Source organism: Pseudonaja textilis, chromosome Z (assembly GCF_049901715.1).
Source record: "Pseudonaja textilis isolate UNSWEBS1 chromosome Z, rPseTex1.2, whole genome shotgun sequence".
In the NCBI taxonomy this organism is placed as follows: domain Eukaryota; kingdom Metazoa; phylum Chordata; class Lepidosauria; order Squamata; family Elapidae; genus Pseudonaja; species Pseudonaja textilis.
The window spans coordinates 111,834,969-111,857,942 of record NC_142008.1 but is presented as its reverse complement, the minus strand read 5'-3'; the positions used below and the strand labels follow the sequence as shown (position 1 = coordinate 111,857,942).

The 22,974-nt window shown below is 41.7% G+C and overlaps 2 protein-coding genes across 2 annotated transcripts; one reads left to right on the top strand and one right to left on the bottom strand.

The window, feature by feature from the left end:
• Nucleotides 1–8,522: 8,522 nt before the first annotated feature.
• LOC113452193 (olfactory receptor 10P1-like) lies at nucleotides 8,523–9,464 on the top strand. Its single transcript, XM_087916135.1, has one exon. The coding sequence runs from the start codon at nucleotides 8,523–8,525 to the stop codon at nucleotides 9,462–9,464; it is 942 nt and encodes a 313-aa protein (XP_087772261.1).
• Nucleotides 9,465–21,259: 11,795 nt separating this feature from the next.
• On the bottom strand, nucleotides 21,260–22,194 carry LOC113451868 (olfactory receptor 10A2-like). The gene is given in 2 exon segments (XM_087916134.1): nucleotides 21,260–21,546; nucleotides 21,549–22,194. Coding segments are annotated over 2 exon segments (933 nt in total).
• Nucleotides 22,195–22,974: the final 780 nt, after the last annotated feature.

Sequence of the window (22,974 nt, the reverse complement as noted above, 5' to 3'; positions counted from 1 at the left end):
TTTTGTCCTTTCCATTTAATTGTCATTGGATTGTGATCTGTCCAAGTACTTGTTTCAATATTTATTTCTTGAATATTAGTTATGAATTCTGTTGACATCCATATCATATCTATTCTGGACCATGATAAATGTCTATTTGAATAGAAGGTATATTGTTTAGTTTTAGCATTTCTTTCTCTCCATGTATCTTTTAAGTTTATTTCATCTACCATTTAAAAAAAAAGATTTAGGGAGAGTCTTTCTGTTTTGCTTTATTGTTTTCTATGCTGTATAGTCCAATTTATTGTCTACAATTCCATTAAAATCTCCCATCATAACTATATTAGCATAGTCCAGTTCAATTATTTTCATGTGTAATTTTTTGTAGAATTCTTCTTGTTTGTCATTCGGAGCATAGATTGCAATGAGGAGTGTTTTCGTATTATTGTCTATTATTTCCACCATTAGTATTCTTCCATCATCATCGGTATAAATCAATTTTGCTGGGGTGGTCTCTTTAATATATAAAACCACTCCTCTTTTCTTACATTGTGTCAAGGAAGTAAATATTTTTCCCTAATTTTGGCTGTATCAACAATTGTTCATATTGTTTTTTTAATATGTACTTCTTGTAGACAAATTATATCAAATTTTAATTTCTCTAATTTATGAAAGGTTTTCCTTCTTTTAATGGCTGAGTTAAGTCAATTTATATTAATTGTAATCAGTTTTTTTCTCTTCCATGGTTATATTTTGTAGTTAAGTTTAGTAGCTCTCATAGATCTTAGATCACATTGTTCTTTGGATTCCACCTTTCCACCTACTGCACCTTCTTCTTTTTCAGTCGCCATTTGGCAGTCCTCTTGGAATTCAATTAGTTAGATCTCTTTTTCTGCCTCTTTCTCTTTCCCTCCAAAAAATTCTGTATAAAATAATTCCGCTTTCTCAATTGAGTCAATTCTATGTCTCTGTTCTTGCCATGTGTACATTAAACCTTCTGGAATCAGCCATCTATAATTTACCTCTTTTTTAAGTAGTATTTTAGTCAGGAATTGGTATTCTCTTCTCATCTCTCTCACTCTTCTGGGTATTTGTTTCAAGACCACAATCTCCTTGTCTTTAAATTTCAATGTTTTCTCTTTTGCCGCTTGCAATGGTTTTAATGGCTTTCTTTGTAAATCTCATGTGAACTTCTCTTGGTAAACTATATCTCATTGCATATCTTGTGAAAACTCGATAAACCTCATCTATTCCATCCATCATCTTCTCTTGAGTTATTTCCAAAGCTTCAGCCAGTATTTCTATCATTATCTTAGCTAAGATTTATCCTTTTTCTTCCTCTACATTTTGTAATCTAAGATAGAATTCTGATCTATCCATCTCCCATCTCAACATAACACTTTTATCTTGTTCAACCACCATTAATCTGTTATCAATATCTCCAATCTTCTTGTCTCTTTGTTTATCTTCTTCAATTTTGGGGAATCTCTCATCATACTTTAACATCATTTGTTGGATGTTCTCCACTTTTTCATCAGGTTTCCCTGTGTTCAATGTTCTCTGTTCTCTGTTCAACGTTTTCTATTCTCTTTTCATTATTCTCTGATCTTGCTTGAATATTTTGAATTCCTTGCATAATCATCTGCAGAGTTACTTTTTCTTGTTCTTTTTCTTGCTTTAACATTGTCTGTATTGAACGTTGTCCTCCAGATGGTGGAGAGGAAGAAGTAGAAGTTGAAGAACCAGAAGCTGTACATTTCCTACTCATTTTAAGCAATTCAAAATCTTCAGGTTCTTCTAAACCTTAATCCAATTGTGAAGTAACCAATTATAGTTCAAAATAAAAATAGTAGAAAAAAAGAAGCCCAATAATAATGATTAAAAAAAAGAAAAAAAAAGGGAGGACAAAATTTCTTCAGGTTCTTCAACACCTTAATCCAACTGAAAGGTCTCAAATAGAAAAGAGTGCATAAGAATAAACCAGAAAGGTAGATGAAAAAACAAAAATACCGGGAAAGGAAAAATAAAGGCTGTTCCCTTAAAAAAAAAAATTAATACTTAAAGGCTTTCCCTTTAAAATAAAAAGCAAATGTAGAGATTGGACTTCCAAAGAACAAAAGAAAAACAAAGACAAGCTCCAACAAAGCCAAAAACCCAGATAGTTATTACAAGAAAAAAAAAAAAGATAAAATGGAATACAATAAAGCTGGTGAGGAGGGATAGCACAACTTAGAAAAAGTAAAAAGAGCACACTGCACTTTGTTTTATTATCCAAGGCTCTTATTATAGCTCTCTTCTCCAAAAAATTATCACCTTTTTTCCCCTAGGTTTCAACACCGGACTCCAGCTGTTGATAGAAACCCAGAAGAGCACCTGCAATAATACTCTCCCATGCTTTTCCCTCTATTTTATCAAATAGCAATGTCCTTGAAAAAGAGTCTCAGTTCTTTCTTTCTCAGCTTTGTCTGGTCACAGGGAAATAGAATATTTTCAAGCCTCTAGTTGGCAGTGTTACAAAGTTTCTTTGCACTCACTTTCCCCCTCCTTTTCCAAGCAAGATATAATAAGAATTAATAAAAAAAAGAAAAAAAATATTTTAAAAAAGAGATAACTAAAGGAAGCCTCTAGCCTAAAATATTACAAAATCAAAAAGGAGGAAAAAAAAAAGATGTAAGTGAAAAAACCAGTCCAGTTTCAAAATACAAGATTGTGTATAGAAAATCCAGCAATGAAAAAAAAAAAACATTACTTTGACATTCCTGTTTAAAATTGCTGCTTAATCACTTCTATCAAAACTTTTACAGATTCTTTCTTTTCCTTAGGGTGTCCTTTCAGATCTTAGAATAAAGAAAAAGTTCTCACCTAACCGGCACACTCTCTCTTTCTGTTCTCTTCTGTTTCGGAGCTGTCCTAACTTCAACAGCTTTAATGGCTGCCTCTTTGCTGCTGGCAAGAAGAGCTTCTCCTGGATTGACCAGGGACTTTGCGAAATCCCTGGGATGGACAGGATGCACTCTTCACTTTCACCATCTCTTTGGGATGGTTTAGATCCAATAGGACCGTCCAGGAGCAAAGATATCGGCAGCGATCTCAGACCTCCAAGATCGCATGCAGTATCGTAGTGACGCCAGCTCCGCCCTCCTCTGTTTAAGGACTCTGAAAAAGACCGGCTCACTCCACTCTGGTTACCTGGTCTCATCCAGTCAAGAAGGTCCTTGTTAATGTCCAGAAAGGCCATTATAATGCTTCTTTTAACTAATGCTTTCAGGGTAGAAATGTTAGTCTTCTTTATGACATGAGCCATTTGAAATCTTGGCTGGGGTGAGGCCACATTTCAAATGTAGATACCAATGGTGAGATTCAATTTTTTTTACTACTGGTTCTGTGGGTGTGGCTTATTTGGTGGGCATGGCTTGGTGGTCATGTGACTGGGTGGGCATGGCTTGGTGACCATGTGACTGGGTGGCATGCTTGGTGGCCATGTGACTGGATGGGAGTGCTTGGTGGCCATGTGGCCATGTGACTGGGTGGGTGTGCTTGTGGCCATGTGATTGGGTAGGCATGGCCAACTCAATGTCACTCACATCAAGGGGTGCCTCGCCTGGCCCCTCCCCTCCCAGCCATTCCTTGTCACACGAGCCTCAATGTATCTATAGTTCTGTAAAAATTTTGTTCACCTTTTTTGACTTTATTATCTGCATACTATAGATGTACTTTCATGGACCACTGAAAGGAAGAAATGGCTCACATGCTTTGCCCAAGAGTGTCATAGGCAACAGGATTTTAAAGGGCTGCCACAAAGAAAGGGGGACAATGTATTTTCCAAAGAAGCAGAATGCAAGAAGCAATGGATGGAAATTGAACAAAGAGAAGCAACCTAAAAGTAAGGAGAAACTTCCTGACAGTGAGAACAATTAACCAGTGGAACTGCCTGTCTCCAGAAGTTCTGGGTGCTCAATCAATGGAAGTTTTTAAGAAAAGATTGAACAGCCGTTTCCCTGAAATGGAATTGGTCCCTCGAGGTCCCTCTAAGAGTTATTCTGTTATTCTGACACTTTCCAAGGACCTCTACTCAAATTTATTTCATAATTTCACATATAAAATAGCTATTCGTGTAATACAACCTGCATATTGTTCAAAACAGTAATTATTATGGTTGATATTTGACAGCAAACCTAAAGTCAAAGATCACAAGAGTGCTTCTTTCTCTGTATGTATACAAAACATCACATACCAGGAATAGTATATTAAGCTGGACTTATGCAACCTGATGTACACATTCATATTTATGTTCTGGACTAGACACTGAATGAATGTAAATCCCTGAAAAATATGTGATAGCCCTGGGCAAAAGAAAGGCAGAAAAATCACTCTAGGTGTAGGGACAGTATAAAATATTAACATATGATAAATAATGGAACAATTAAAAATAATAGCACAGAGTTTTCTCTCTCTCTCATCTATTTCTTTTTCTTTCTTTTTCTTTCTTTTTTCTTCTTTCTTTCTTTCTTTCTTTCTTTCTTTCTTTCTTTCTTTCTCTCTCTCTCTCTCTCTCTCTCTCTCTCTCTCTCTCTCTCTCACACACACACACACAGAGTCTGGGATGAACTGAATGATCCAGCGAGTTCCAGTCAGCAGCGGGTGGCAGGAAAAGGAAGAAAGTGGGTGGTGCGCCCTCCCAAAGATATTCCCACTCCAGCCCTCCCAAAGCAGCTCTGCGGATGGCGGAAATGGCAGGAGCATTGGCCCATCCTCCAAAAGACCTCCAGCAGCTGCTTGCTTTCTTGTGGGCAGAGTTGGTGGCAGGGCCAAGGAGCACTCCCCCCACTCCAGATCTCCCAAAGCAGCGTGGATGGCAGCAGTGGCAGGAGCATCTGCCCTCCCTCCCAAAGACTTCCAGTGGCTGCTTGCTTTCTTGTGGACAGAGGTGATGGCAGGGCCATGGAGCACTCTCCCCTCACTCCAGCTCTCCCAATGTAATTCTGCGGATGGCGGCAGGGGCAGGAGCATCCAACGACCCTCCCAAAGACCTCTGGAAGCTGCTTGCTTTCTTATGGGCAGAGGTGGTGGCAGGACCATGGAGTGTTCCCCCCAACTCTAGCCATCTCAAAGCAGCTCCACAGATGGCGGCAGCAGCAAGAGCATCCTCCCTCCCTCCTAAAGTCCTCCAGTGGCAGCTTGCTTTCTTGTCAGTGGAGGTGGTGGCAGAGCCATAGAGCACCCCACACTTCAGCCCTCCCAAAGCAGCTCTGCAGAAGACAGCAGCAGCAGGAGCATCTGCCCACCCTCCCAAAGACCTCTGGTGGCCGCTTGCTTTCTTATGTGCAGTGGTGGTGGCAGTGGCAGAAGGTCAAGGCGGATGAATGTCCCTGCTGGGGCTGCACATGTAGTGTGCAATTTTCATCAGCCGCAGCTGGGACATCAACCCATCCTCGTTGCACTATAGCCGCCATGTGGTAGGAAAAACTAGGAACATGCCACATGTTGTGGTTAGCCAGCAGCAGGTGCAGATGGCTGAGGAAAGCAATGACTCTGATCAGGGGCCAAGACCATCAGGGAGTGGACAGAGATTGTGGGGGCTGGCAGCAGTTACGAGGCGGTTCCCGAGGAGCCTGTACAAGTGCACGTGCACTAAGGATTACTTGGAGGAAAGAACAATTACAGCAGCACAGGCGACTCGGGAGTAAGGCTGCAAGGTAATGGCCCCTCCTTCATGAGTTAAAAGCCAGGTTTGAAGAAGCGTTCTTTGCAGAAAGAAAAGAAGCTCTTAAGCTCAACTGGTGGGCATCTTAGTTTGTGAATTAGTTCTTATCTCTGGGTTTCTGGCAGCCTTGACAAACAACTTGGTAAGGCTTTTTCTTGTCAGAGATAATTGTTGGAAAACAGCCTTTTGTCTGTAAAGGAACAGCATTCATGATTTAAACCTTGAAAGGTGGGCGCTGCTGCCTTTGTCTGTGTTGCTCTCTGGGAACCCGGTTGGGACAGAACACCACTGTGGGATGGAGCTGCTCTGGCTTAGACAGCCAGCTGAGCCCAGGGATGGTAGGGAAGGCCTGGAAAAGTTTGGGAATGGTGGGGGAGGTGATAGCATGACTTGTAGGCTTATCTGTGAGCAGGAAGATCAGGGCTGCTCAGTTGCGGGGCAGGCACCATGTGGGAAGGCTAGAATGGCAAGCCACGAGGATGCAGGAGGGGAAGAGTGACTGGGTGGGGTGAGCGAGCATTGGGTGGATGGGTCAATTGAGAGAGTGGAGACCGGGCGACTGGGTCGGGGGCATGGCCATCCAGATGTTGCTACTGGTTCGGTGACCCATGCCAAATTCTTGCTACCGGTTCGCCCAATCCGGTGTGAACCAGCTGAATACCCCTCTGGTAGATACATGTAGATACATTCATAAATGCTTCTTATTCAGAGGTGGTATTCAGCAAGTTCTGACCAGTTCTGGAGAACCCGGAGCAGAAATTTTGAGTAGTTTGGAGAACCAGCAAATACCACCTCTGACTGGCCCTGCCCCCATCTATTCTCTGCCTCCTGAGTTCAGGCTGATTGGCTGGGTCTTCTTTTGTTGCCCTGCACAGGAGAACAGAGCTGGAAAGCAGGTTTGTGGGGTGGGGAAGGAATGGGATTTTGCAGTAACCTTCCCCCAGGAGTGGAGAGGGAATGGGGAGTTTGCAGTATCCTTCCCCTGCCATGCCCACCAAGTCACACTGACCAAGCCATGCCACGCTCACCAAGCCATGCCCACAGAACAGTAGTAAATTTCTTTTGAATCCCACCACTGTTCCTCTGATTCTCTCTGAGACACTTGATATGTATTAACATAGTAAATATGCTATCATGAGAAGACTGGTTCATGCATTCAGAAGATTACAAAAGCCAAGACTGATAGTTGGAAGCTCAGGATCAATGCCTGCTCCTCACTTACACTTTTGGTAACACACTAGTGTTAAAACCAACAATATGAACAGTTGAATTATGAAAGATGAAACACTGCGTTTGTGATTCAAATGGTGTATCAATAAGTACAGGAGAAATATGAATGGAACTAAACTAATAGGCATATATGTAGTTCAGGGAGGAAAAGGCAACATTAAATGTGCTCTGTTCAAATATCTTCTATTCTATTATTTATGCCTATGGCAGGAAATACAGAACATTAACAATATCAATTATGCCACTGAAGGCGTTACCTTTTGGCCTTGTTTTGGGAATGCATTTGAAAAAGTGTTGATTCTTGGTGATTATATGGACAAGTCCCTGCACTTTTTTTTGATAAGTTTACTTCTTACAGCTTGTTTACTTCTTACAGCTAAGAGAGAGCAATTGGTCCAAGGTCACCGAGCTTATGTCATGCCTAAAGTGGGACAAGAAGTCCTAGTCTCTCCATGTCTAGATTGATACCTTAATAACCACACCAAACTGACATTCCAATTCATATAACAAACATGGCAAGCAGAGAACCATTGAAATTGGACATAAAAATACCCAGTGTCTAAGGCCAATAGATTTGTTAACTCTGTTGAAAGGAATGATTTTACCCAGGCCTGGATTGCCTCTGGTATTCATTTACTAAATTCCCAGGATGAATCCTTGGGCTTCTGTCATGAGGCATTGTTAGAGAAAATTCCCTGGAGTTTGGGATCCTCCAGGAATCTAGTGGTTCTTTCGGAGTCACTGATGTCAGTGGATGTAAGTAGACTACAGTATCAAATATTTTTTTCTAAAGGACAAATGGCATAAAGACTTAGGTATGGCAGAAGAATCTTCAAAGCCTCAAATTGCCACAAATAACAACAGCATTTTCAATTCTCTTTAAGAAGAAATATGTCATCTATTTGAAATAACCAGAAAACCATTCACCAAGTAATATCAATATCTCATAATTTACCAAACGTCAGGTTTGGTGGTTTGATTCCTGATATTATGCATATTGAAGACAGAGAATTTAATTTTTAAATGATGCCAAGTAGGATGCTATGAGAGTTTTATTTTAAATTTTTATGCAAAAATGCATTAGCGTTTAATTCTTTTGAACCAGAGAGACATGATGAGTGAAATTTCTGCACATTTTTATGTTCCTGTCTAGATGGAAAAAGACATTTTTACATAACTAGAATGGATTACTATTGATGATAAACAATGAAAAGAAATAGTGTTTAATGGGAAACTGAACTGGCTTTATCCTAAATTGGTTTTCTTGGAATTATAATCTTCCATGTACCTGAGGATTTTACAGTTGCCAGTCATAATCTCAGGTAGATTCAATTCTGAAAATATCCATAAATCAGTTGTCGGAAAGGTTCCTTGAATAGTTGACTACCACGATACAATTAAAAGCATAAGAAATAAATTAAAAAATAAAATTTAACTGCAATCTTCCATATTTCTAAAGATTTGATCCAATTTACTACTTCTGAGTAAACATGAAGGAAGTGAGATACAGGTCTTTAGGGTTAGAAGCCTATTGAATTGTTAAGAGTAATTCTTTAATTCTTTATTTAACAGTCCTCTTTTGTTCCCAGGTTTTAACATGAACGATACCATGAAAAAAGATAATCATTCCTGTCTCAATGAAATTGTCCTCTTGGGATTTTCAGATATCCAGACAATACAAGAACTTCTGTTTTCCCTCATTCTAATATTTTACCTCATAGCCTTGATGGGCAGCAGCCTGGTTTTACTCCTCGCCATTTCCAGTCCCACACTTCACACCCCAATGTACTTTTTCCTCTGGAACTTGTCCTTTTTGGAAATTGGCTATACCTCGTCTATCAGCCCAAAGATGCTAGTGAATTTATTATCAGACAACCAGAACATGAACATATACTTTTGGGGCTGTGGGTGTCAAATGTGTTTCTTCATTCTCTTTGGTATTACCGAGTGTTGTCTTCTTTGTGCTATGGCATATGATCGCTATGTTGCCATTTGCAAGCCCTTGCAATACCCTTATATCATGAACTTCAGGGAATGTGTTATACTTGCTGCTGTGTCATGGGCCACTGGTGTTTTTGTAGGTTTGGGGTACTCAGTTTTAATCTTCACTTTTCCCTACTGTGGTTCAAATCAAATTAGCCATTTCTTCTGTGATCTTATGCCTGTTCTGAGGCTGGCATCTTCCTATACCTACAGAAATGAAATGGCCATTTCTACATTAACCGCACTGAGTAACCTGATACTCCTTTTGCTCATCCTCTATACCTACATCCTCATCATCTCCAATATTCTCTTGATGCCAGTGGCTAAGAACAGACACAAAGCATTCTCCACTTGTTCCTCACATCTCACAGTTGTCTGCATTTTCTATGGAACTATCATTTTTACTTACCTTCCTCCCAACTCAGCAGATTCTGTGGACAGCAACAGGATTTTTGCCCTGCTTTACACAGTAGTGACCCCAAGTTTGAACCCCATCATTTACAGCTTGAGGAACAAAGAGATAAAAGATGCTTTCATGAAATCAATAAGAAAGAATCAGTCTTCCTAAGGTAATAATTGAATTGCATCAATTGGTTTTATCAGCTTACAATCGTCCAACAGATATTTGTATAAAAAACTTTAGAAGCTATCAGAGCAAGTGTGCCTCTCAGCTCTGGAATAACAGAACTGGGAATTGATTTGCTTAAAACAAGGAGAACTAAAGTTGATTATTCTGGTGGTATTTAATTAGAGGATTCACAAGCAATTTTAAAAGCTGCCAGACAGAGAAATGCAGAGAGGGGGAGAAGAAGGAGGTGATATGAAGAGCAGAAGGAACAAAGTGAGATGCAAGAGACCATACATGTTCTCTGGTTAAGCCAGTTAGAATCCACAAAAGTAGTCCAATTGAAAAGTCCCACCCAAACTAGCAATGACTATAAATTGTGTACAAGATGTATCTATGCAAATAGACTCTTGGCCCTGGATTTTAAAAGCAAACAGCTCAGACAGCAAAGGATCTCAATCAATAAAAATCTGGCGATAAAAATGAATTTAACATCTTCTAGGGTATAAGAATCTTCACCCATTGATTTTTCAGGAATAATACAAGATTTCCATTGTTTGTAACTCAGTCAATGTTTATAATTTATTTCAACATTGTGTGAAACCTTATTCAAAAAGTAGCTTCTGCATGCCATATATTATGCAAGTTGACCTTTAATTATATTTTCTCCTCATAAATGCATGTCTAAAAACTTATTGTGAAATTCAACTTTCTCCAGGAAGATTTTTCAGATAGTGTTAGAAGCTACTGGAGCCCCAGGTTCTCAGGAGGATGGATCATATAATTTTTGAAATTCAACTGTTATGCATAGATGGGTAAAAATATTTATTCCCTGATTTTTAAAAATAAACAATGGAGCTCAATTTTGGTGAATTAGATGTTTCCCTGGATGAACTTCTTGGAAGATGTTGTCCTAACGATGTGTTAGAAGAAATTCTCTTTAAGAGAATTCAGCTTCCAGATTCCATCTGAAAGACTTTGTCCCATGAAGTCAGGATGGTCCTCCTTCTCAGTGTTCAAGATCATTAAATGTTTCTTTTCTATAATGCTTTCAGGGTAGAGGATACCAGGTACCTGAAGACTACTATCCATTGGTGTCTCATTTTCATGTGAAGGGAAGTTTTTGGTGTTTGTGAATGGGATTTGTAAATGATGGAGAAATATTGTATGTTCATGGATATTTTTGATAATCTTGTTTTTTGATGTGGACCACCTGGAATCTTAGCTAGTGGAAACTGCTTGACAAATGAGTGTGTAATATCAATTAGTGTTCCTTTTCTGTTATGTCCCCGGGACTGACACAAGTTCCCCATCAGGTCCGTTACTTCCGCGGGGGCGTTAGCAGCCCCCATTGGCTGGCTCCCTTCGACAGCCGGTTATAAAAGCCGGCTGCGAGGTCGAGCCAGCCGCTGTTTGCTGGTAGTCTGCCTGGTTAGAAGCAGACGCGACAGCCCCCTTTATTCCCCTGAATAAAGTGTGTTATTGGAATGCTCTGGTGTGGCCTCCCCTTTTTCCGATCTATAACATTGGCAACGAGGATGGGATCTGGCCAACCAGCAGCAAGAGCAAAGAGCTGAAAATCACACCCCAAACGCTGAACCGTAGCCGCACCGTGAGAGCTCGATCAGTTGTGGATTGTAGAAGTGAAAGCGGAGCGTGTAGCCACTCCGTGTAAAAAAAAAAGCTACGTGAGAAGCAGGGCGCTGAGAGCCTCAGCCGCCGATACTGAAACGCAGAATTCAACCGCTGTGTTCGAATTCTGCTGTTAGCAAGCTTGGCGCTGTACTCGCAGCGCCGGAACGCATTGGGCGCGCATTTTGAATAGCTGTCAGCACGACGCTACAGCTATAGCCGCCTACGCCTTTGGGAAGGCGCGAAATTCAAACGGAAGTCAGTTATGGGCTACAGCCATAGCCGACAGAGTCACATAGAGTGTGAAGCACAGAGAGAACCTCTAAGAGCTGAAACACTAAGCTGGGCCAGAGCTGCTGCCACACTTATCAGGGCCATTGTATTCCCAGTGAGATTGGCCAGTCTACTAACAGACTGAAAGCCACACTTATCAGGGCCATTGTATTCCCAGTGAGATTGGTCAGTCTACCCACAGACTGAAAACCCAATATGAATTCAAATGTTGGGTATATGGATACACCAACCAGGTTTGGGTTGAATAAATATGTAAACCTAGGATTAAGTGTCTTGTAGCTTTAAGCACAAGAAACTGCAATGTCATTGTGGGTGCGGTTGCAGGCAGTAATAAAGGTAGGAAGGGAAACGTAATAGACCCAGCTTCTGGATGCAACTGTCTGAGTCCCGGCTTCTGGATGCACCTGGTTCTGTTCCTGGTCTGCTGCCTGCTGGAACGTCTGTCTGCTTGCTTTTGGAGGCTACTGTGCCAGATACCATTTCAACTGAACACAAGGACTGTTTGCCTGGTGAGCTGAGGATTCAGCGTTGTCTTTGAGAGAAAGGTATCGGGAGGAGAAGATTTACAAGCAGATAAGGACATTGTATTTACTGTTAATGGACTTGATAACTGGATGGATATACTGGATAATGATATATGGACTGAATGACACTTCTTAATCTCTGTGTGTATTAAATAACTATTTTAAAACCACAAACAGTGTTTTTGTCTCCAGTGTGTGTATACTCTTGGGCCCACTCTCTCTCTCATTTGCCTGCCTGGCTTGACTGCTGCTGCATACTCTGCTTGGGGGTTTATCCCCAAACACTAACATTGGTTATGGGCCCAGCAGAGTGCACAGTCTAACTAACCAGGATATAGCAGTGAGAGCTGGTGGGAGTTGCACATTACTGTAAATACAAACTGTTTGTTAAATAGTTATTTTTCACAAGAGCAATGGCACAAGTAAATTTGCCACATCTGTCCATGATATCCAGACTAGATGGAACAAACTATGTTTCATGGTCAATGAAATGTAGTTTACTTCTACGAAGAGAAGGTTTGTGGGACATAATAACAAACCCACCAGATGTATCCAACTTAAATCCTAACGATGAAGAGGATTATAAACTGATACAGGACTATGAACGAAAGAATGAACAGGCTTTGTGCATCATAGGTCTCACCCTGTCTGACCAGCAACTCATTCATATCCGTGGAGTGGAAAATGCTGCAGACTGCTGGGATAATCTCAAGAAGATTTATGTTCGAGACAGTGTAGGAGCTCATATCAATCTTACACGGAAGCTGTTTAGAACACATCTTGAGATAAATGGAGACATGTTAACTCATTTAAACTGTATGAAAAGCATTTTTCAAGAATTGCAAGAAAAAGAGCTTATTTTTAATGAGTTGCAACAAGTATACATCATACTGTCTTCTTTGGATCGAAGCTATGATGATTTTGTGACTGCATTAGAGGTGTTACCAAAAGACAGTTTATCAGTAACTGAGATTACCGGCAGGCTATTAGAAGAAGCCAGAAGAAGGTTTGAACGTGACCAGCTGAGAGAAGATAAGCCTAATAAAGAAGAGAAATTATCTTCAAGGCTGGAAAGAAACCAGCTGTGTAAAGTAAAGCACCGGGAAGAAGAGAAGTTATCTTCGACGGCATACACAATTAAAAAGTGTTTTAATTGTGGAGGCAGAGGACATTTGGCAAGATTCTGCAGAAAAGTAAAAAGCCAGAATGTAAAGAAGCCAAAGAAATCCTTTGAACTGGCCATGTTTGGCAATTGTGATATGAAGAATAATAAGTGCATACTGGAGAGAGATAACAAAAAGGTAACTGCAGCTTTAAATGGAACATTATATGTCTTACATGACAGTAAGAAAGGGGAGGCACAGACTGTATTTAATAATATCAAGCCTCATGATGAATGTATCCATTTATTGCATAGGCGTTTGGGGCATGTGAATTTTAAAATGCTAAAACGTACAGTAGAGTTATCTGAAGGAATAAGGTTAAAACCCTGTGATAAGTATTTGCATTGTAATGTCTGTTGTGAAGATAAGAGTAAAATAATGCCTGCAAATAGGCTAAATGGTTTCAAAACTAAAGAACCTTTAGAAGTAGTATTTGCAGACATTATAGGTCCAAAGAAACCCAGTATGGGGGGTGCTCGATATATACTGAGCATTATGGACCATTACTCTAGATATGGGTTTTGCTACCTAATGAAAAGCAAAACTGAAACATATCAACATTTCTTCAACTGGTTAAAGTTTGCTGAAAGAAAAACCAAACGGCAAATGATAACCTTGGTGACAGATAATGGCACGGAATTTGTTAATAGCAAATTCCAGAATAGATTAAAGGCAGCTGGAATAGCTCATAAGACATCTGCACCATACAGACCACAGCACAATGCATATGTTGAAAGGCGAGGCCAAACTCTGCAGGCAATGACTCGTACTATGTTAACTGATTCTGGGTTACCTGATTCTTTGTGGGGGGAGGCCACAATGTGTGCTAATCATTTATTAAATAATGTTGTTAACTCAACCACTGGTGAAATACCATTCACCATGTGGCATGGCAGGAAGCCTGATTTGAGTTACCTGCACACATTTGGTGCACCAGCATGGGTGCATATCCCTACACAACTCAGGCGTAAAGGGCAACATAGAGCTAAACAATTATTCTTCGTTGGTTATCAAGCTAACCATAGGGCATATAGATTTTGGGAGAAAGGCACATCTAAGGTGTTATGTAGTGCTAATGCCCAATTTCTAGAGCACGTAGGATGGGATAAGTTAGAGCAGGATAGCAATAACGAGGTGATTATTGAATCATACAGAAATCCCATTAAGTATCCCTGTAACTTTAAAAATAATGTAAAGGAAGAAGTACAGGAAGAAGTACAGCCCCTAGAGGAAGTAATAGCTGAAGATGAGGAACAGGTAGTAACTCAACCAAGCCCAGTAATACCCAGAAGGACTACACGTATTTCTAGACCGCCTGATAGATACCAGGCTAATACAGTGTGCCAGGAAAATAGAATCCCAAATACTGTGGATGAGATTAAAAGATATCCTTCTAAAGAGAAAGAAAATTGGTATGCAGCAATTAATAAAGAATTGAAGTCTTTGAAGGATATGAAGGTGTATGAAAACGTGAGATTACCTAGTAATGAAAAACCCATTGGCTGCAAGTGGATTTTTAAAATAAAAACAGATAAAGAGATATCTAGGATTGAATATATTGAGAACACAGAAAGGTTTTAAGATATCTCAGGAAGATAAGATATCTAAATTGCTAATAGATTATAAGATGGAACTTTGTAAACCTGCAAAGACTCCAATGAGTCAGGATATTTGCAAAATGGATACACAAAGTCCCAAATGTGATAAGGAACTGTATCAATCTTTGATTGGTAGCTTATCATATATTAGCAATTGGTCAAGGCCAGATATTGCTTTTAGTATTAATCAGCTGGCACGACACAATAATGATCTGCTTCAATGTCACTGGATAGCATTGAAAAGAATCTTAAGATATCTTAAAGGAACATTACACCATGCACTGTATTTAGAACCAAAAGGTGATCTCATATTGAGTGCTTATGCAGATGCTAGTTTTGCAGCAGAAAAAGATACTAGAAAGTCGACTTCAGGAACAGCCATAATGCTGGGTAAGATGTTAATAGGCTGGAAGTCAATAAGGCAACAGCATATAAGTTTGTCTACTATGGAGGCAGAATTCTCCTGTTTATCTTTATTGTGTACTAATTATGTACAAACAAATGTTGAAGGATATGGGTATAACTGTAAATTACCCTGTAGTTGTACATGAAGATAATCAGGCAGCAATTCAAATGGCCACTAATATTGCAGTTAAAACGAGAAGTAAACATACAGATTTGAGGTATCTTAATGTAAGACAATCTGTACAGAGTAAATTGATACAGCTGGAGTACTGCATGTCGGAGGACAATGTAGCTGATCATTTTACTAAAGCCCAAGGTGCTATTAAGCATCTAGAGAGTTGCGAAAAATATGGGTTTAGAATGTAAAGGCATTACATATTTATGTCACCCAAAAGGGGAGAATGTTGGGTATATGGATACACCAACCAGGTTTGGGTTGAATAAATATGTAAACCTAGGATTAAGTGTCTTGTAGCTTTAAGCACAAGAAACTGCAATGTCATTGTGGGTGCGGTTGCAGGCAGTAATAAAGGTAGGAAGGGAAACGTAATAGACCCGGCTTCTGGATGCAACTGTCTGAGTCCCCGGCTTCTGGATGCACCTGGTTCTGTTCCTGGTCTGCTGCCTGCTGGAACGTCTGTCTGCTTGCTTTTGGAGGCTACTGTGCCAGATACCATTTCAACTGAACACAAGGACTGTTTGCCTGGTGAGCTGAGGATTCAGCGTTGTCTTTGAGAGAAAGGTATCGGGAGGAGAAGATTTACAAGCAGATAAGGACATTGTATTTACTGTTAATGGACTTGATAACTGGATGGATATACTGGATAATGATATATGGACTGAATGACACTTCTTAATCTCTGTGTGTATTAAATAACTATTTTAAAACCACAAACAGTGTTTTTGTCTCCAGTGTGTGTATACTCTTGGGCCCACTCTCTCTCTCATTTGCCTGCCTGGCTTGACTGCTGCTGCATACTCTGCTTGGGGGTTTATCCCCAAACACTAACACCGGCGTTCCCGCCATTTAAGCCAGATGAAGACAAGTGGGACTCTTACAGAAACCGCTTCAATCACTACATTGATGCCATTGGTCTGGCCGATGCTACAGAGAACAGGAAGAAATCGTACTTCCTGAATTACTGCGGGGCCGCAGTGTTCGATACCGCCACAGAGCTATTTGCACCCAGAGAGTTAAAGAGCGTCCCCTGGTCCGAGCTGTTAGAGACACTCTCTAACCACTATTCCCCAAAACCATCGCAGATCGTGAGACGTTTCGCCTTTCACATGCGGAAGCAAGCAGATGGGGAATCTATCAATCAGTATTTGGCCGCCCTGAGAACCGCAGCTCTCCACTGCGAATTCAAAAATTACCTAGACGACATGCTCCTTGACCAACTCGTCTGTGGAGTCAAAGACTTAAGATTGCAGAGGCGTTTGCTGGCTAGAAAAGACCTCAACCTCACTCAAGCGATCGAGGAAGCCTTGGCAGCAGAGCTAGTGACCCAATCAGCCACCGAAATACAAGGGAGCACGGCCAAATCCAGTCCAGTCACCATCCACTCAGAGGAGGTGGTGAGTGAAGAGGACCCCATCGAGCACTTAAAAGTTCATCGACTCAAGCCATCCAAGCAGCCACAGGTAGGAACTAGGCCTGGGAACAGCAACACGTCCAAACACATCCTGTTGTGCCTCGCCTGCGGGGGTTCCCATGCCAGAACGACTTGCAGGTTTAGAAACGCCACCTGCAACAATTGCGGCAAGAAAGGCCACATCGCCAGGGCCTGCCAGGCAACACACGTGGCTCCACAAAAGGCAGCATCTTTTTACTCCCCTCCAGGGCCACCCAGGCAAGTAGAAAATTGTTACACGTGCTACCAAGCTAACCACACTTTTCTGACACCTAACAAAATCACGCTTTCTATCCATTTAGAAGGTAAACCCTGTCTTATGGAAGTCGATACCGGGTCAGCACTCTCGATCATCTCTTGGAGCACGCTCAAGAAACTACAACCCAACCTGTCCAGAAACCAACTCCAGAAGAGTCATCTCACCTTGAGGGACTACCAGGGGAAGAACATCCCAGTACTCGGAACAGGCAAGTTCCTCGTTAAATTCAAATCCTTTAAAGGCCATCTGCCTTTAGTGGTGGTAGATGGTGCCCTCCCTAGCCTTTTGGGGTTGGATTGGTTCCCCTATCTCGGCCTTAGCTTAACGGGGGTTCATGCTGTCTCACCTTCCGATATCGACTCGCTCTTTTCAGACTATGCTGATGTGTTCAGCGATGAATTGGGTTGTTATAAGGGCACGCCCATCTCCTTTTCAGTGGACCCCCAAGCAGTTCCCGTCCGTTTAAAGCCACGCAGAGTACCATTTGCTCTGCGCTCTAAACTGGACGGAACTGGACAAATTGCTCAAACAAGGGGTGATCGAGCCCACGGATTTTGCTAAGTGGGAGACCCCAATTGTCACACCCCTAAAAAAAGATGGCAGTATAAGAATGTGTTCTGACTACAAGACCACAATTAACCGCTATCTGCAGACTAGCGCATATCCAGTTCCGGTAATCCAACACTTACTACACACATTTGAACCAGGAACCATATTCGCCAAATTGGATATGTCACAGGCTTATCAACAGTTTCCTGTAGACAACCAAACGGCCGAATTACAAACAATTGTCACCCACAGAGGGGCATTCCGATGCAAACGTCTCCAATTTGGCGTTAGCGTCGCCCCAGGGATATTTCAGTCATTAATGGAACGGATACTGCAAGGCCTCCCTGGCGTGGTTCCGTATTTTGATGACATATTGGTGTCAGCCAGGGACAGACCTCAACTTCTCCTCAGAGTCAGAGTGGTGTTGGATAGGTTCAGGCAGCATGGCCTCAAACTAAAAAGGGAGAAGTGTGCCATCGCCACTAAGCAGGTGGACTTTCTTGGGTATAAAATAGACGCCTCAGGCATCCACCCGGTGGAATCTAAAGTCAAAGCCATTCACGAGGCACCCACTCCTTCTTCCAAGTCAGAGTTACAGGCTTTCCTGGGTTTGCTAAATTTCTATGCATCGTTCTTACCCCACAAAGCGTCAGTAGCAGAACCACTGCATAGACTTCTAGACAAAAACACTCCATGGTATTGGGGACCCAAAGAGGATTACGCCTTTAAGGCAGTTAAATCGCTGCTCACCTCGGATGCTGTCCTAATATAATTTGACCAACACCTTCCTCTAGTCTTAGCAGCAGACGCCTCACCTTTCGGGATTGGGGCTGTTTTGAGTCACAGACTGCCCAACGGCTCTGAAGCTCCAATCGCATTCTTTTTGAGAACATTTTCACCAACTGAGCGTAACTACAGCCAAATTGACAAAGAGGCCCTAGCCGCCGTAGCTGCGGTCAAAAAATTCCATGAATTCCTTTTTGGTCACAATTTCGAACTTGTCACGACCACAAACCACTGTTGGGGCTTCTCTCAGGTGAAAAGCAGACACCGCAAGTCTTGTCACCTAGGATAACTAGGTGGACCTTATTCCTGGCAGCTTATTCATACAAACTAGTTCATCATCCAGGAAAACACCTTAGCCACGCCGACGCTCTCAGCCGCTGCCCGTTGCCAGCACCTGTGGAGGACCCGGCCCCGGTACATGCCATTTTCGATGCCAGTGAGTTCAACATTCCAGTCACTGCTGGCGACATCGCCCTCCACACCAAAAAAGACAAACTCATCGCCCAGGTTCTGGACTGGGTACGGAGGGGGTGGCCGGGCAACGATTTCTCAACTGAATTCTCACCATTTAAAACCCGCCAGCAAGAACTTTCTAGTTTACAGGGCTGCCTATTATGGGGGATCAGAGTTGTCATTCCAGAACCACTGCGCACACCCGTCCTGAAGGCGTTGCACGAGGGACATCCCGGCATCATCCGGATGAAAGCGTTGGCTCGGAGTTACGTCTGGTGGCTGGGCATGGACGACGAAATAGCAAAATGGGTAAGCTCCTGCCGTCCCTGTCAGGAATCCAGGCCAGCACCGCCAATCACCACCCCAACCAAATGGGAAAGTGCCAACGCACCGTGGTCACGTTTGCACATTGACTTGGCCGGGCCATTTCACGGCAAGACTTTCCTGGTGGTCGTTGATTCATTCTCAAAATGGATCGATGTGGCCCTCCTGCTAGCAACCACCACCTGAGCAATTGCCCAGGCTCTGACCCGCCTATTTGTTACACACGGTCTGCCTGACACCATAGTCTCAGACAATGGGCCCCAATTTACGTCCACAGAATTCAGTCGGTATGTCACCAACCTGGGCATCCGACATATCCTGACGGCTCCCTTTCACCCCGCTAGCAATGGGTTGGTGGAGAGAGCCGTTAGGACAGCAAAAGAGGCGTTGGCAAGATTCACTCAAGACGACTGGCACTCCAGACTCTCTCGTTTTCTTTTAAGCCAACACTCGACCCCATGCACTGTCACAAATAAGTCTCCAGCCGAACTACTGATGGGCAGACGTCTAAGGACTGTGTTAGATAGACTGCATCCCCACTATTGCCCTGACACACCAATTGGGTCTAACAGTAGGATCAGGAGTTTTGTATTACAGGACCGAGTGTTTGTCCAGAACTACGCGGGCGATCCATTGTGGGTACCCGGAAGGATCGTGGCCATCACCGGTCCGAGGTCATACCGCATCCAGCTGGAGGACGGGTGCGTCTGGCGGAGACATCTGGACCAGATAAGAAGTCGCCAGAGCGAATTTGCCAACTCCGACCCAGGGACTCCAGGGACACTCCAGTCGCCCCTCCCGAATCCGAGTTGGGACCACCAGAGTGACCAGCCCTCACCGGCCGAACCGAGGGAACGGACGGTAGACCGGGACCGTCTGCCAGAGTCGCCAGCCTTACCGTCCAATGACACTACTGGGTTGCGTGACAATGACAGTTCAACAATCCAACCCGAAGACTGTGGTCATTCCCAGACTCCAGACCGAGTTCCGGATCGATCCTGTGCTCCAGCAAGCCCTGTTCCTGGCTCACCGAACTCTGTGCCAGTTTGTGGCTCACCAGAATTGCGCCGGTCAGGGCGCTCACACAGGCCACCCGTTTACTTAAAGACTATTCGTGTTCATATCTGGGGGAAGGGTGTTATGTCCCGGGACTGACACAAGTTCCCCATCAGGTCTGTTACTTCAGCGGGCGTTAGCAGCCCCCATTGGCTGGCTCCCTTCGACAGCCGGCTATAAAAGCCGGCTGCTAGGTCGAGCCAGTCGCTGTTCGCTGGAAGGTCCGCTTGTTAGCATGCAGATGCGACAGCCCCCTTTATTCCCTGAATAAAGCGTGTTATTGAGATGCTCTGGTGTGGCCTCCCCTTTTTCCGAGTTATAACAGGAAAGATCTGACTAACCAAACATATCTAAATAATGTGTGCCACACAAATTACTTATTTTTATTGTTTTTAATAATATTCAAATAAATGATAATTACTGACCAAATTTAAAAACAATGGGGATTTTTCAGTATTCTTTGGATGTAGAATGCAGCAGAATTTTTCTACTGTAGAAGAGACTTAATCTTATCTCCAAGAAAGTTATTGATCAAGATTCTCTGCTGTATGTTGATATCCTGCAGTTTGCTTTTAAAATCAGTTAGTTCTAGAGGATAAGAATTTTCAGAGAGGAGACATGATTGTGATCTATAGGAATGTTGCTCATTTGGAAGGGCAAAGTTCTTTTCTTGCATGGAGAATGCTTTTGCTCTGCTCTGCTCTCTGCACAGTGAGTTCTTGCACTTGGAAGTGATAAATTCTCATTTTCAGAGACTGGCAGCAGCTTTGCCTACTGGTCACTGGATGCCCCCATCTCCTTTGTTTGGAGCTACTCAGCCACACTGGAACTGGATGCTAATTGTCACTCTTCTCATCTGAGCTTGAGCTTGCTATGACAGTGGCAGTGACAGTTCCTTGTAAGGAACTTTGCGTCCAATCCTTTCTTTGTACTCTATCAAAATAATAAACTTAGGTATCCTGGCATGGTTCTCCCCCTTTTTAAAATAAATCTAGCTTCATCTCTGTGTTCTTCTAAAGATAACATTGACTACTGTTATTTTCTAGAATTATTTCTACCCATAAATATGTGCACAAGAACAGTCACCATATGAAGAGATGAAACCAACAGATGTAACTGGATTTTTACCCAAGGAAGATGCATAGCTTTGCTACTGTTTTCGTGAAAGCAGATTTTATCTCTTTGTTCCTCAAGCTGTAAATGATAGGGTTCAAGCTTGGGGTCACTACTGTGTAGAGGAGGGCAAGAAACCTGTTATTGTCCTGAGAATTTGCTGAATTGGGATGAATGTAGGCAGCAGTGATTGCTCCATAGTACAGGAGAACAACAGTGAGATTTGAGGAACAAGTTGAAAAGGCTTTCTGCCTGTTCTTGGCCACTGGCATCCTGAGAATAGTAGAGATGATGAGGAAAAAAGGACGAGCAAAAGGGATATTAGGGCAAACACCATGGTTAGTATGGCATTGGCCACTTCATTTTTGTAAGTATCAGTGGAAGTCAGTCTTAAAACAGGCATAATATCACAGAAGAAATGGCTGATTCTATCCAACCCACAGAAATGAAGGGTGAAGATTGAAACAGATTGTCCCAAACTCACAAAAACACCAACGGCCCATGATACAGCAGCAAACATAGCACATTTCCTGTATTTCATAATATATGGGTATTGCAAAGGTTTGCAAATGGCAACATAGCGGTCATATGCCATGACACAAAGAAGACAACATTCAGTGACACTAAAAAGAATGAAGAAACACATTTGACATCCACAGCCCCAAAAGGATATAGTCTGATTCTCTGATAACAAATTGACTAGCATCTTTGGACTGATGGAGGAAGTGTAGCCAATTTCCAAAAAGGACAAGTTCCAGAGGTAAAAGTACATTGGGGTGTGAAGTGTAGGACTAAAAATGGTGAGGATCAAAACAAAGCTATTGCCCATCAAAGCTATGAAGTAGAATATTAGAACCAGGCAAAATAAAAGCTCTTGTACTGTCTTGAAATCTGAGAAACGTATTAAGATCATCTCACTCAAACAGGACTGGTTGTCTTTCTTCATAGTATTATCCAGGTTGAAGCCTAAGAAAACAAGAAGAATATGACATAAACATTATATTCCTCTCTTAACAATTTCAGCTTTGAAAAACAAGAATAGGAAATTTATTAAAGTCTCTGAACATTAGTTGTTTTTTTTTTTGAAAACAGTTTTATTGGTTTTTTTTAACAAACGAACAAAAACAGACAAAACATAAAAGCATCAGCTCTCTTCCATACTTGTATACAAACAGTGTGTCGGTTGGTTCATCAGTTTTGTGCATCCATTTCGTAGTCTCAATTACAATTATGTTACATAATAGCTCTTATTTTCATTCCTAACTTATATATCTTCATATAATTGTTAAGAAAAATCATTTAACTATACTTTTATTCATTCATACTTTATGAGATAACTATAATTTAAGTAATTTATTCTATAACCAATCATATAATCATGCCAATTCTATCCTAAAAAAAAAACACTTTATAAATATAGTATCTAATAACAAAAGAAAGAGAAAAAACAAAAATATTCCTTATTATCTAAAATTCTAAGTATTCTATTGTCATATTTCATCATCTAATCATTGATAGAAAAGGTCCCAAATTTTATAAAATTGTTTATCTTCTTGTTCTCTGATTTCAAATGTCAATTTACTCATCTCAGCACATTCCAATATTTTCTTAATAATTTCTTCCTGCGATGGAATTTTCTCATTTTTCCAATTTTTAGAAAATACAATTCTAGCCACTGTTAATACATTTACAATCAAATATTTCAAATCTTTACTGTATACATCTG

What these genes read in the sequence shown, in the direction of transcription:
- LOC113452193 (XM_087916135.1), top strand. Translation starts at nt 8,523, where the DNA reads ATGAAAAAAGATAATCATTCCTGTCTCAATGAAATTGTCCTCTTGGGA.